Source organism: Xiphias gladius, chromosome 22, assembly GCF_016859285.1.
Source record: "Xiphias gladius isolate SHS-SW01 ecotype Sanya breed wild chromosome 22, ASM1685928v1, whole genome shotgun sequence".
Lineage (NCBI taxonomy): Eukaryota > Metazoa > Chordata > Actinopteri > Istiophoriformes > Xiphiidae > Xiphias > Xiphias gladius.
Window position 1 is genome coordinate 19,099,727 of NC_053421.1, and position 13,703 is coordinate 19,113,429.

A 13,703-nucleotide genomic window follows, 5' to 3' on the forward strand; every position below is an offset into this window, starting at 1 on the left:
GGTGTTTGTTTGCTTGTGTGTGTTTGTGTGTGTGTGTGTATATATAAGTATGTATACATATATATATATATATATATATATATATATATATATATATATATATATATATATATATAGAAATATAAAAGAAGTATTTAATTTATATACAGTTTATGGGCTCGAGAGAGACATTAAAATCTTACAAAACATACACCCCACTAATGTTTTTGCCTCTTGCTTAGATGATGTTGGCGTTAGCTGTAGTTTTTCTCTTTTTCTTTTACAGTTTTAATTTTGTGGACAAATTGCGGTCACATTTTTGTTGTTAATTCCAAAATTATAAAAACAACTTTTAACTTTCTGGTAAATATGTCACAATATATTTGGAGTGTAAAAACCCAAGGATTTATTTTAATTTTTTTTATTTTTTTGTAAATTCAATAATTATATATTTTTTTGAATTCACAAATGTCTTTTTTCTAAAAGATTATTTATATTTTCTCTTTTATTTCATAATTTTATATATTTTTTAAACTCTCCTAAATGTCATCCAAACAAAACGATTGTATGCACAATTAATTATTATAACTACAATTTTTAAAACACAGAAATCAGTGTGCTTTTATTTTATTTAATCTTATTTAATTATTTAATTTTTATTTTTAGTAACGTTCGCCTTTGTATTTAGTTGTATTTGATTGTAATTTCCATTTACAATGTTCAATACTTGGACTGTGACGAAATGGAAATTTATTTTGATTATTTGCTTTTGAGAAAAAGATGGATTCCCAGTCACTAGCAAGTGTTTAGTTTTTGTCTTTTAATATAGATAACTAAAAAAAAAAAACTATTAAAAAAAAAAAACTGTCTCTTTAATGGCGTGTGCGGCTGTGGGTGTGCATGCGCCTGTGTCGCCACCATTACTCCGTCACCCATGTGCGCCGGATGTTCTTCTACAACGTGTTGAAGGAAAATTCACGTGTGGAATTTTTTTTTTTTTATCTTCCACCAGCAGTCAGAAGTTGGAACAAATAGTGACAGATTAATCGGTGAGTATGTGAAGAATTGTTGCTGAGATTCGCTCAGAAGGCAAAGACTCGGTCAGTCAGTGTTTAATAACCGAAGTCTTAGCTTTACTTGCAAACACTGCATGCGGAGTTAGGTCAACTATTAGTCGGTGTGTAAATGTTCATTATTTTGTAACAACGTTACTCTGTCACCGCGAAAGTTCAGTAACAGTCGTTTTATAATTTAACACTTGGGTAATTGTGTCTCCAGCGATAAATAGCCACAAACTACTGGGGAATAGAAGTAACGAATACGATGACCAGAGGAATGTTTGAGTGTTTTCTTTAGGAAATATTATACACTTGCTGGACATAACGTGGTGCATATGTCTTACAGCTGAAGTTGTAACATGGAGTTCTTCTGCAGACTTGTTTTCAGCACAGCTCTTTCCACCTTTTTTATTTTTTGACATTTCTGCTGAGTGCCTCGTAGCCCTAAACCAAAGACCTCAATCTGAGTATTCAACAGCCTCTCACATCCTAATGGGGCTCTAAACTAAACAGTGCCAGTTTTTTTATCACCCTCGTAAGACTTATATACAGTATGTTGTCTTCTTTATGTGGCTAATAAGATTGTTTAAGATATAGGTAATTTCGAATCAAATTAAATCACATACATTTTTTACCAATTTTTCCCCAACCTGCCTTAGATTTAACTAGAATATTCTAAAAAAAAAAGATATATATATATATATAGATATATATATATATATATAGATATAGATATATATAGATATGATGTTTGAAAACTTACTGGAGATAGTAGATATGCAAATGTATATGAAATCATGGACATCATGTGGTTCAGCCCTGATATGAAGTTCTGCAGTTGTTTTTTCCTGGCAAACAACAGACTGTGGTCTATTTAAAGGACAATGAATTGCCTCTGCTCTTACACACTGTGCTTTATATTTTGCACAGGCGGTGAACAGATCCTCGTCTTCTTTTGCTTTTCAGGGTGTCTTTGTAGCTCAAAGTCATGGGTCGGAAGTTGGATCCCGCCAACAAGGTGAAAAGAGGGCCGGGGAAAAAAGCCAAGAAACAACAGGGAGCAGAGAACGAGTTGGCCAAGTTTATAACTGATGGTGACTATTTTGTCCTTTCTGTCCGCTCTCCTAAAACACATGTATTCATTGTGGAAATATTGACCATAACACATCACATAGGCTTGTTCACCAAGTTTTTATTTTTTATTTTTTCCTGTTTGCAGAGGAAACTGGACCAAAACGTCTGTCAAGTAGAGGCAGGAAAAGGTAAGAGGTTGACTGATTACATAACATGAAGTAAGATTACTCTTTACAAGTTTTTCATTCATATCGTCATTTTCCAGAGCTGCAAAGAGAGTCCACAATTTAACAAAGCCTGAAGATGTTGCTGAGGAACAGCCCAAGAAAGGTAACAACATCATTGTCAGTTAATGTGGTTGTGATGTTTTCTGTCCACCATCTAAAAATTGGCTTCTTTACACACCGGATATTCTTGATGCTGCTCACAGAATTTCACAATATTTGGTTTGTAATTAACTGTTGTCCCAGATAATAAAGATACAACAAATGAGAAGACATGGATGTGATAGGACATTTATTCTGTGGGTGACTGGGTATCAATATTGAGCAGAATGTAATCTAATGCAGCACTGATATCAGACGCTCTAATCAAGCACATGTAGGAATAATGAAACAACAATGCAACAAAGATATTGACAAAAATAAATTAAGGCTTCATTTTCACTGTGATGGATTATTTAGCTCCAGAAATTTGACATCTAGGGATGGTGGTTTAGAAATTATATTAAAAAAAAAAAAAGAGAGAGTAGATTAGTAGAGATACTTGTAATGTTAATTTTTGTTTCTCTCTCTTTCTAAAGGATTCACTGATGAGAACAGTCAATGGTTGAAACCAGCAAAGAGGAAGCGCAAAATTGATGAACCTGAAAGTGAGGATGACAGTGATGATCACTGGGAGGAAGAAGATGAGGAGGATGAGGAGGAGCAACAACAACAACAACAACAGCAGCAGAAGAAAGGAGCAAAAGACCAAGGAAAGAAGGGTGCAAAATCAGGAGTGAAACAGGAGGAGGAGGAGGAGGAGGAGGAGGATGACGACGATGATGATGATGATGATGATGAAATGGTTGATGACTACGGCACACTTGATGACGGCAGTGGAGATGAAGCAGCAGCAGAAGAAGAGAGTGAGGGAGAGGAAGTATGTGAAACCACCACTTTGAAATTGGACCAAATTCTGATACGAATGTTGAAATTTCATTATTGACAAAACTGGAAATTTGCAGATACAATCCCTGATTTTATTATAGAGACTTCAGTTTTCCTCCCACTTCACTATTTATGTGTTAATACACTGCTAGTGGTACAGTGCTAGTGCTAGCTAGTACAACAAAATTAGGAGTGTATCTTACACAGTGTAAGGGTTGTTGATGTGGTAAATATATAATTATTATAATTTAGTGACAACTTTCCTTGGTTTTTGTTTCACATTTAGCTCCTTCCTATTGAGCGTGCGGCCAAGAAAGAGAAAAAGCTGAAAGAAACCATGGCTGTAGGAAGTGACGAAGTTTACGATGAGGAGGAGGAAGACAGCGAAGGTGATGATGATGACGATGATGATGATGAAGAGAAATCGGATGCTGACATGGATGAGGAAGACACGTTACAAACCAACATAGATGAAATGGATAAATTTAGGCTACCTAGGGCAGAAGAGAGCGAGAAGGAAGGTGAGTGATTCACAGTTAAGATTACTGTGTTGAAGCAGCACATGTAGCAGCAGATTTACACTAATTGTTCTGCAAACAATCAAAGCTTTTTTCTTATCTGCATTTTCTAGGTGTCCTGCCTCTAGACCTGAAGACAATTCATCAAAGAATAAAGGACAACATTGATGTCCTCTGTAATTTCTCAACAAAAAGGGAGGAGGGGAAAGAAAGGGCAGAGTACATCTCTCTCCTCAAGAAGGATCTCTGCACCTATTACAGCTACAACAACTTCCTCATTGAGAAATTAATAGACCTCTTCCCTCTCTCAGAGGTGTGTGTTTTCTTGTGGTACTGAAGAAAGCATGTGCTCAGAAATTCTGATGTTCTTATCGTGCTTACAACTGACTGATGCACGCTGTTATACAGTGGCATGAAAGTGGCAAAAAGTTTGGGCACTGTACTGTACTGTTGCTGTAAGTAGCTAAGCAGAGTAAAAGATTAATAGATTTTCAAATGGCATGATGTTAAAGATGACACATTTCTTTAATATTTTAAGCAAGATTACTTTTTAATTTCCATATTTTACAGTTTCAAAATAACAAAAAAGTAAAAGGGACCGAAACAAAAGTTTAGGCACCCTGCATGGTCAGTACTTAGTAACACCTCCTTTGTCAAGTATCACATCTTGTAGATGATGTTCAGGCCGGGGGATTATGAGGGCCACAACAAAATCTTCAGCTTGCACCTCTTGAGGTACCACATTGTGGATTTTAAAGTGTGTTTAGGATTATTTATCATGTAGATTGTAGATTCCATCCTCTTGTTACTTCAGGTTTTTTAACAGACAGTGTGATGATTGAATCCAGAATTTTCTGGTATTTAATTGAATCCATTCTTCCCTCTACTAGCGCAAAATGTTTCCCGTGCCACTGGCTGCAACAAAAAGCCCAAAAGCATGATCGATACCCCACCGTGCTTAACATTTGGAGAGGTGTTCTTGTTCACGAAATTCCGCACCTTTTTGTCTCAAAACATAGCTTTGCTCATTGTGAGCACTACACTAATCTTGCTTAAAATGTTGAAAATAATTTTTCATTGTTAACTCTGTCTTTCGGAGATCAGTTCATCTCCTACTCACTTAACTATTCACAGTAAGAGAAATTTTGACCAGGGTAGCCCAAACTTCTTCATGCCACTGTACAAGTTTGACCATTTGGCTGTTGTCAAGACCCAGTTGAAATTTTGGGTTGAAAGAAAAAATGACTAAAATATTTTTGATTGCAGGAAAAAGAGCTTCATAAATCTTTTTTTTTTTTTCTTGTCAACAGCTGGTTGATTTCCTTGAGGCCAATGAAATTCATAGACCTATCACTATTCGGACAAACACACTGAAAACGAGGAGGAGGGACCTTGCACAGGTAGATGATCGGGTTGGGAGATACGGATTGAATTGCCAATTACAATATCTTCCCAAAATGCACAATATGTTTCATGCTCATTAGGGTTTTCTGGGTCAACTCACTAAAAAGCACAAATGAAGTAGTAATAGCATTGCTTTTTGCAGGTTTTAATGAAGCTATTTGTTCTAGGAAATAACAATCAAGTATGGGTTTAATAAATGCAGTCGCAGAACAAAAATTACACTCAGTAGCATTTTCAGAAAAATAAAAGTGGGGGCATTTGGGTCAGATATATGAGGACCCGTCATACAGCTGGTTTGATTAGAACTAGGAATGTAAATTAAATCAATAGAATATTTTCTTCTTTTTTTTTTTTAATAGTGGGGCTTTAGTTTTGATGTCATTAATGCAGAAATCGCCAATGAGCACCTGGAGAAACTCCTCATCAAATGACTTGACTACTATTGTCAAATGCTCTCAAATGCTGCCCTTCCAGTGCTCACATGTTGAACGCGTTGGTTTACATTTTTCCTTGTTAAGGCCCTGATCAACAGAGGAGTGAATCTTGATCCACTAGGGAAATGGTCTAAAGTGGGTTTGGTGATCTATGACTCCTCAGTACCTATTGGTAAGTTTCAGTACATTAATGTCAGTGATCTGACTTGAGCCATTAAGGATCTTTATTGGCGAATATCTGAGACCGACTGTAGCCTTGTCGTATTTAAAACAGGTGCAACGCCAGAGTACCTGGCTGGTCAGTACATGCTGCAAGGAGCCTCCAGTTTTCTGCCAGTCATGGCACTTTCTCCACAGGAGGGAGAGTTAGTGTTGGACATGAGCTCAGCTCCAGGAGGCAAGACCACTTATATTGGTAAGTTGTGCTGCAGTTATACTTTATATCATTGACAATTACAATAATTTTATGAGGTTTTTAAAACTGTAATTTAGACTAGGGGTTGTTATTTTCATAATTGATTAATCTCCTAATCATTTTCTCGAATGATGGATTAATCTTTTTGTCTATAAAATATCAGGAAAAATACCTAATATAATTTACCAAAGCCTTACATGTCGTATTGATATTCTTTGTTTTTTCCAAACAGTCCAAGTCCAAAAGATATTCAGTTTCCTATCATATATGAAAAAGAGAAGCACTACATTATTACATTTGAGAGGCTAGAACCAGTGAATGTTTCCTTGAAAAATGAAACATTTAATTCAGTATCTAAATAATTGCTGATTAATTCTGTGTGGATCGATTCATTGACTAATTGATTCATTGACTGTTTGTTTCAGCTGTAATGTAGACCAGGGCAAATGTAGGTAAATCCAAACTCTTCTCACATGCAAATTAAATTTACTCAATGATATATGTAAATGTTCCACCTTTAGCACAGCTGATGAGAAACACAGGGGTGATCGTGGCTAATGATGCTAACGCTGAAAGATTGAAGAGTGTGGTGGGAAACATCCACCGTCTGGGCGTCACCAACACTGTGGTCTCCAACTACGATGGCAGGCAGTTCCCAAAGGTAACATTCATACATCAGCAGAAAAAGACTGTCTCTGTGGTTTACATTTACACTAGAGTTTATAAAGTGTTCTGACTTGTTGAGAAACTCTTCCTACAGGTAATGGGTGGGTTTGATAGAGTACTGCTTGATGCTCCGTGCTCAGGCACAGGAGTCATCGCTAAAGATCCAGCTGTGAAGACCAGCAAGGTAAACCACCATTCACCATTTACATATACAGCCATATAGATTATGTAAATACTTTGGATATTAAATAATGCTTTAATACGTTGTTCCTGCGATCCTCCTGCTTCCTGATAGGATGAGGCAGACATCCAGCGCTCTGCTCACCTGCAGAAAGAGCTGATTCTATCTGCCATAGACTCTGTCGATGCTGAGTCACCCTCAGGAGGATATCTGGTCTACTGCACATGTTCAATAATGGTATGTGTTAATGCAAAATTAGTTTTGTGCCAACTGTACTACGTTGATAATGAGTATGGTGTAGATTACGTAGGAGAGAGGCCTGGGTAGTGATCAAAATGTATTCCACTAGGTCGAGGAGAATGAATGGGTGGTGGACTACGCTTTAAAGAAAAGGAACGTCAAATTAGTTCCCACAGGACTTGACTTTGGCAAGGAAGGCTTCACCAGGTAACTAAGATAACCAATGTGTGTTTTCACCGAGTATTTAAGGTATTAAATGGTAAATACTTTGATCGTCAACCCTACATTTATTTTTCAATTCTTTTAGGTTCAAAGAACGCAGATTCCATCCTTCTCTGCGACTCTCTCGCCGATTTTACCCTCATTCCCACAATATGGATGGGTTTTTTGTGGCCAAACTGAAGAAGTTCTCCAATGTAATTCCAACCGTGCCAGCAGGGAAAGGTAACACTTTTTTTTTTTTTTTTTTTTATGACTACTAGACAGCTTTCTTACGATGGTTACTTTGTTTATCACAAACTAACCTTCTGTGTCTGTTACTAATGCAGAAGAAGAGAATTCAGAGGCTCCTGAGGTGACAGTAGTTACAGAATCTCCTCAGGGGAAACCGTCCAAAAGTGACAAGACCAACAAGACTGTCCCTGGTAAGGCAGGCAGCTCAAAGGGAAAAGCCCAAGCAAATGGAACAGCAGCCAAGGAAAAAGCAAACATCAAGTCAAAAGGCAAAAAGAAGTTACCTGCTGGACCAAAAAAGGCAAAGGTCGCCAAGATGGATCGAGAGACTGGGAAGGGGGGAGAGGCCAAGAAGCCTGCAATGAAAACAACTGAGGAGACTAAAGCATCAAAGGCTAACACAAAGGGAGGGAGCAGATTTGAGAAAAAGCAGGCTCAAAAGAGAAAATCACCCATGAAGGGAAAGAACAGAATGGGAAAGAATAAATTCAAAAAGTTGAAGCACATGCTGCAAAAGCAAAACGGAGAGTGACATTGTATACAGTCTGTTTCAGTGTGCTTGATAATGTAAAAGCTTTGTAGAGCTTCGTTACAGATTCAGATCCACTTCCCTTCAGATGAAGTTGTTGTGCTCTGTTGTCCATTCAGAGCAGCAATAATTGTATGCGTCAAACATGATTGTAACATGGCCATGTACAGATGGATTGGACTGGTCTGCGATGTTCTTTTTAGGTTTAGTCCTCCCTTTTTTATTTGTATTACAGAATATTCATTGTCTTGGTCTGTTGATTTGATGGCAGGGGGGGACAACTTCGAGAAATCTGTGAGATATAATAAATCTTTTAAGATATTTTTCTCATCACTTGTTTGATTCTTTATTAATCAGTGGGAAGTCTTACTTGTCTTTTAGGTACACCTAGATCATCTAACTGTTTGATGAGAAGAACTAAATGTCAGTGTCAGCTATAAAAACATTTAGCATTTAAGAGCTTTCACTTGATCATCATCTACAAATGTATTTTGATTTGTCCTTAGTCATAACTGTAGTTTCAGATATTCACAATTGAAATTTGACTTGTAATAACTTTTTAAACACCGAAATCTGTATATTCAATTGAAATTATCTCCACTCAGAAACTACATTAAAGGTATCTTGAATTTTAGAGACGAGTCATAATCTAAATGGAAAAAACATCAAGATTTCAGATATTCCGAATTGAGATGTAGATGTCTTTAACCTGATTTTCCATAGAACTCGATGGTTCATTGACATTAGTCAGAATGTAATCAATGAATTCAAGTTTTGACTGGTCACAAATACACTGCAGATATACTGCCAGTCTTAATATGTTAAAGGGGCTCTCCATATGCCTTCTAGTATGTATTACATTTATAAAAAATGATATATAATACACTTGAAATACATAACAATAGTTTGGATGGGAGTTTGTGCTGGAAAGCCTTCCACCAGTGCTGTCAAAGAGTGTGGAAACAACCGGTCAGATTGGTCCATTTCGGACAGGAAGCTGTGTTGTTTACATTTTCCAAGATGGCGGCGGGGATGTATTTGGAGCATTATTTGGACAGTAAGCTGTTTATCATGATTTTACCATGTTGGAAAATATTTCTACCTACTTAGCTCTTTTATGCGCTTTGTTTCGTTGTGCATAATGGCTCCTAGTTAGCCCGTCAGCGAAACAGTGCCGTAACCGTTTCCTAACGGATGGCGGGGGTAGGCTCAGTCTATTTGCTGGAATATCGCATCGAACTGTAGTGAAGAAGGGATGCTGTCTGAGCTCGTACAGCACATACGCTGTACTAGTTACTACGACTTGGTTTAAATTAACTTCTTAAGCAAAGTTAATTGTCATTGTTTATTTGCTTGTTGTTTGCTGCCATAACCTACTTGTGAAAGCTAATTTTAAAGCAAGGGTTAATGGCACAGGGAGCATCACTCCGTACATAAAATTAAGCTAGCTATCCTGCTTCCATCATTGTTTCATGTTGATCTCACTGAAAGTGGGGTTAAACTCTTTGTTTCTTCCCCTTCACTTCGCCAGGCATAGAAAACCTGCCGTTCGAGTTGCAGAGAAACTTCAATTTGATGAGGGATCTAGATCAACGTACAGAGGGTGAGACAAAGAAATCTGAAATAAGTGTTGATGTCCACTCAGAAGCAGAAGTGATGTGAAAACACAAGTCATCTGCACCCCATTTAGGAAAAGAAACGTGTTAACGCCACTTTTATATCACATGTTGTAAATCCATTGTCAATAAGATCTCTGCCGTGGTTCCCAACCTGGGGGTCAGGACCCCTCAGTGGAGATTAAAGTGATATGAAAAGGAAAAAACTGGGTTTTTTTTGTTTTTTGTTTTTTTTCCACAATATTAAGTTTATTTTCTGACTTTTCTCTTTTATTTTTGCACTTTTTTTTAGTGCAATACTGGCATATTTAACCTCTTCAGACATCTGGAAATTCTTCTAATGAAACAATCCAAGAAGACAAAAACCCCTCCTTGTTTCAACGGCTCACATTTCTTGTCCTCAATAACGCAAGAATGTGTTATAGGGGGCCATAAGTAGACATTACTTCATTTTTAAGTGGTCACAAGCAAGAAAGTTTGGGAACCACCGATCAATAGTAAAATACTAGTACAACAAACTCCCTAATAGTTTGTAAACATTTCTAGAAAAAAACCCTGAGGTCATAATTAACTTTTGCCAATTAAGTATGATAAGTTGCGATGAATCTTTAAATTCACAAAATATTTTAGTTACTATCCTAGCAATTTCCGACATTTTCCGTTCATAGACATAAGTAAAATGAATGCCCATGCTTGTTAAACAAGAAAAAAAACAGGCACCTAATATTTAAATATGTTGCCACTGCAATTATTTTCTTTACATTAGAGAGGTATTAATTGTAAACACTGATATCACATTTGTATGTTGTTTAAGAGGTTTTACACCTTATCTCTCCTTTAGATCTAAAAGGACAGATAGACTCTCTGGCTAAAGAATACACAGCCAATGCCCGCACTCTTTCCTCTGAGCAAAAGCTGTCTATTCTGAGGCAGATTCAGCAGTCTTACAGTAAATGCAAGGAGTTTGGAGATGATAAAGTGCAGCTGGCCATGCAGACCTATGAAATGGTTAGTATCTTACAAATAAACATAACGTTTTACATACACCTGTACGTAATATGAGTAGAATAACTTGGATGACATATAGACCCACTGTGCTGAATGTACATGACGCATGCACCACAATCAGTGTGCTGAAGTTCTGTTTTCTGCAGGTCGACAAGCACATCAGACGTCTTGACACTGACCTGGCTCGGTTTGAGGCTGACCTGAAGGAAAAGCAGATTGAGAGCACAGACTATGATTCCACCTCCAGTAAGGGGAAGAAAGGTGTGTGACCATTATTTTTCTACATGTCTTTTTATTTTGGCATTGAAGATATGGACGATTTTGTAAATCCATACTTGTATATTTACTTAAGTGGTTGTGTTATTCCAGGTGACTCCAGACAGAAGGAAAAGAAGACAGCTAAAACAAGGTCTAAAGTGAAGAGTTCCGATGAAGATGGCAGTCCCAAGAGTGCACAGAAGAAAGTCAAACTCCTTCAACCGTACGTTGTGTATCTACTTTCCAGCTTGTGGTGGAGTTGTGTTTACTTTTCATGTTTGAAGTTAATAATTCTTAGTTAGCTTTATGATAGTAGTCTCATTTAAAAAATTTTGGTCCATCATCAGAGGAGAATTCAACAGCCCTTCCTCCAACTTCGGAAATGTGCACCCATCTGATGTGCTGGACATGCCAGTGGACCCCAACGAACCCACCTACTGTCTGTGTCATCAGGTCTCTTATGGCGAGATGATCGGCTGTGACAACACTGATGTGAGTTTCGTTTTATGGCCCCCTCTCTGTCTCAGTTAGGGCTCAGGTGCAAATGCCTTTTGGATTGTTACTTTCCCAAATCTTTGTACATGTTTCTGCATTAAAAAGGTATTTGGATGAGACTTAAAACTGTGAAGGATTTGATTTGAGATTTTAAAAGTAAGTGGAATAATGCTACAAAAACGATACTGACATTGTGGGGGGACAAAGTGGAAAATGTTTTATCCATGTTCGTGTGTTTGGGCCTCTGGCGGAAGAGACAGATGTTATTGACGCTGGTAATGTTTTGAACGGAAACTGTTTATTGCAAGAACAGAACTCACTATAGAAAAATACATATAAAGAAAGTATGTCATGCAATACAAACGTAAACTATGAAGTCAAGACAACATTTAAAGACAATTGTAATTATTATTGCGATTGTCATGATAACACATTTGCATTTGTATTTGTCAAAACCACAGTCTGTTTATAGTTTTTTATGTAGTTTTGTACCTTATGGATTCTGTATCTATTTTTCCTACTGCTGGTTGGTTGCAATGCCTTAAAGTCTATAGTCATATTTTATTGGATGGAAATGTGTAAACATTCCCATGAGTAAGATCCATCAGTAAAATACTATGTTTCAGGAAGAAGAAGGGTAGATTTTTGATATAAATATATTCTGAAATGCCCTTTTGTGACATTTTGCATTAGAAAAATACTTTAGGAACACAAGCAGCCACAAAAAATGAATTTCTAAATTTCATGGGACCTTTAATGTAGCGGGCTGTCCAAACAACATATGACTTTATTCATGTGTGTGTTTATTTAAATAACATTAACATTAAATACCATTCACGTATCACAAAGGTCATGACAATATATTTTTATGGTAAAATCCTGACAGTGACAGGATTAAAATAAGATTATATATGAGAAATAGAAATTGTTATAATGTTATATATCAATAATCACTTATTATACATACAGTGGATGTACACCCTCCCCCTTATATATATTTCCTAGATGCTAGAAATAAGAGGCTTAGGAGTCCTGCCGTCTTGTGCTTCTTCCTCAGTGGATAAGGTCAAAGATGGCAAGGTGAAATAAAACACTACACATACTGTATGTAATGTTTCCCCTTGAAAAGATTGATTTTGCTTCTGATCACGTGATTTTAGAATAATGTTGCTTTGTCTGCACTGACTGCTCCATTAGCAGGACACCTAACAGTACTTTGTCTGTTTTTGTCTATTCTCCAGTGCTCCATTGAGTGGTTCCATTTTGCATGCGTGGGCCTGACAACCAAACCGAGAGGAAAATGGTAAGAAACTGAACTGAAATGGAGGCTATAACGTGCTATCCTGTTTTCAGTGTGTGCAGTAAAAGTGTGAATTGCTACGCATTCAAGCCAACCACCTAACTACTAATTCATCATTTTTTATTTATGCCATGCAGGTACTGTCCAAGATGCTCCCAAGACAGAAAGAGAAAATAAAAAACCCGGTTGTCCTGGAGCAAAACATGGATACTGATCAGATGGAAAATGAGAAGAATATTTCTTCATTAGTTACTAGAACTTTTTGTTTTCATCTTCCTTAACATTTGGTGCTTTTTCTTTTGATTTAAGTAATTTGCCTTGGCATGATGCAGTGCAGTGTGTGTGAAGGAGCCAAGTGGTTACAATTATATTTAATTACTGATTTTTTTTTTGTAACAGTTAAAAATAATTTTGATTTTTTTTTTTTTTTTTTTTTTTTTAGTTACTTTTGGTGCTCATATTGTGACTTTTTTTTTTATGTTTTGTTTTATGAGCGAATAATGAACACTACAACTGCCCTTAATGGTTTAACAGTTGACATTTCCATGATACTCTATACTGTATTCACATGCATAACTACAAAATTTTAGTATTTTCTCTGAAGAAATGTTGGCCATGGATATTTTTTTGCTTTGTTGTATGATAAGTTTCTCATTCTTAGCCTTGGAACACTAGTTTGATTTTTTTTAAAGTGTAACAAGAGGGCAAAATAATATGAAGACAAATGCTGCATCCTGACAGTATTAGTCATCCGTGGTAGTGAGTTAAACCGTTTCATTTTAACATTTGATTGAGTGCTGTATAGAAAGCAACACATTTCGTGAAAAGTATTGTCATTTCTGTAGCTGAAACATTGGTACAGGGGAGAGGGCGTGATTGTGTTGTCAATCATTTGAATACAGCTACTACCTCAAAAAAATCTGC

The 13,703-nt window shown here is 36.7% G+C and overlaps 2 protein-coding genes across 3 annotated transcripts; both read left to right on the forward strand.

The window, feature by feature from the left end:
- Positions 1-891: 891 nt before the first annotated feature.
- On the forward strand, positions 892-8,435 carry nop2 (NOP2 nucleolar protein homolog (yeast)). Of its 2 annotated transcripts, none has more exons than XM_040117500.1 (16): positions 892-1,028; positions 1,968-2,131; positions 2,257-2,299; positions 2,377-2,441; positions 2,914-3,254; positions 3,549-3,783; positions 3,894-4,093; positions 5,091-5,180; positions 5,703-5,790; positions 5,893-6,033; positions 6,555-6,694; positions 6,794-6,883; positions 6,995-7,117; positions 7,230-7,327; positions 7,428-7,564; positions 7,669-8,435. In XM_040117500.1, the coding sequence occupies exons 2-16, from the start codon at positions 2,026-2,028 to the stop codon at positions 8,103-8,105; spliced, it is 2,334 nt and encodes a 777-aa protein (XP_039973434.1). In that variant the 5' UTR covers positions 892-1,028; positions 1,968-2,025; the 3' UTR covers positions 8,106-8,435. The 2 variants fall into 2 exon arrangements, with proteins under 2 accessions (XP_039973434.1, XP_039973435.1); XM_040117501.1 differs by having other exon boundaries at positions 2,004-2,131.
- A 579-nt stretch (positions 8,436-9,014) lies between these two features.
- ing4 (inhibitor of growth family, member 4) lies at positions 9,015-13,680 on the forward strand. Its single transcript, XM_040117625.1, has 8 exons — positions 9,015-9,159; positions 9,634-9,705; positions 10,560-10,726; positions 10,873-10,987; positions 11,096-11,207; positions 11,332-11,476; positions 12,721-12,782; positions 12,917-13,680. The coding sequence occupies exons 1-8, from the start codon at positions 9,123-9,125 to the stop codon at positions 12,954-12,956; spliced, it is 750 nt and encodes a 249-aa protein (XP_039973559.1). The 5' UTR covers positions 9,015-9,122; the 3' UTR covers positions 12,957-13,680.
- The last annotated feature ends 23 nt before the right edge of the window (positions 13,681-13,703 follow it).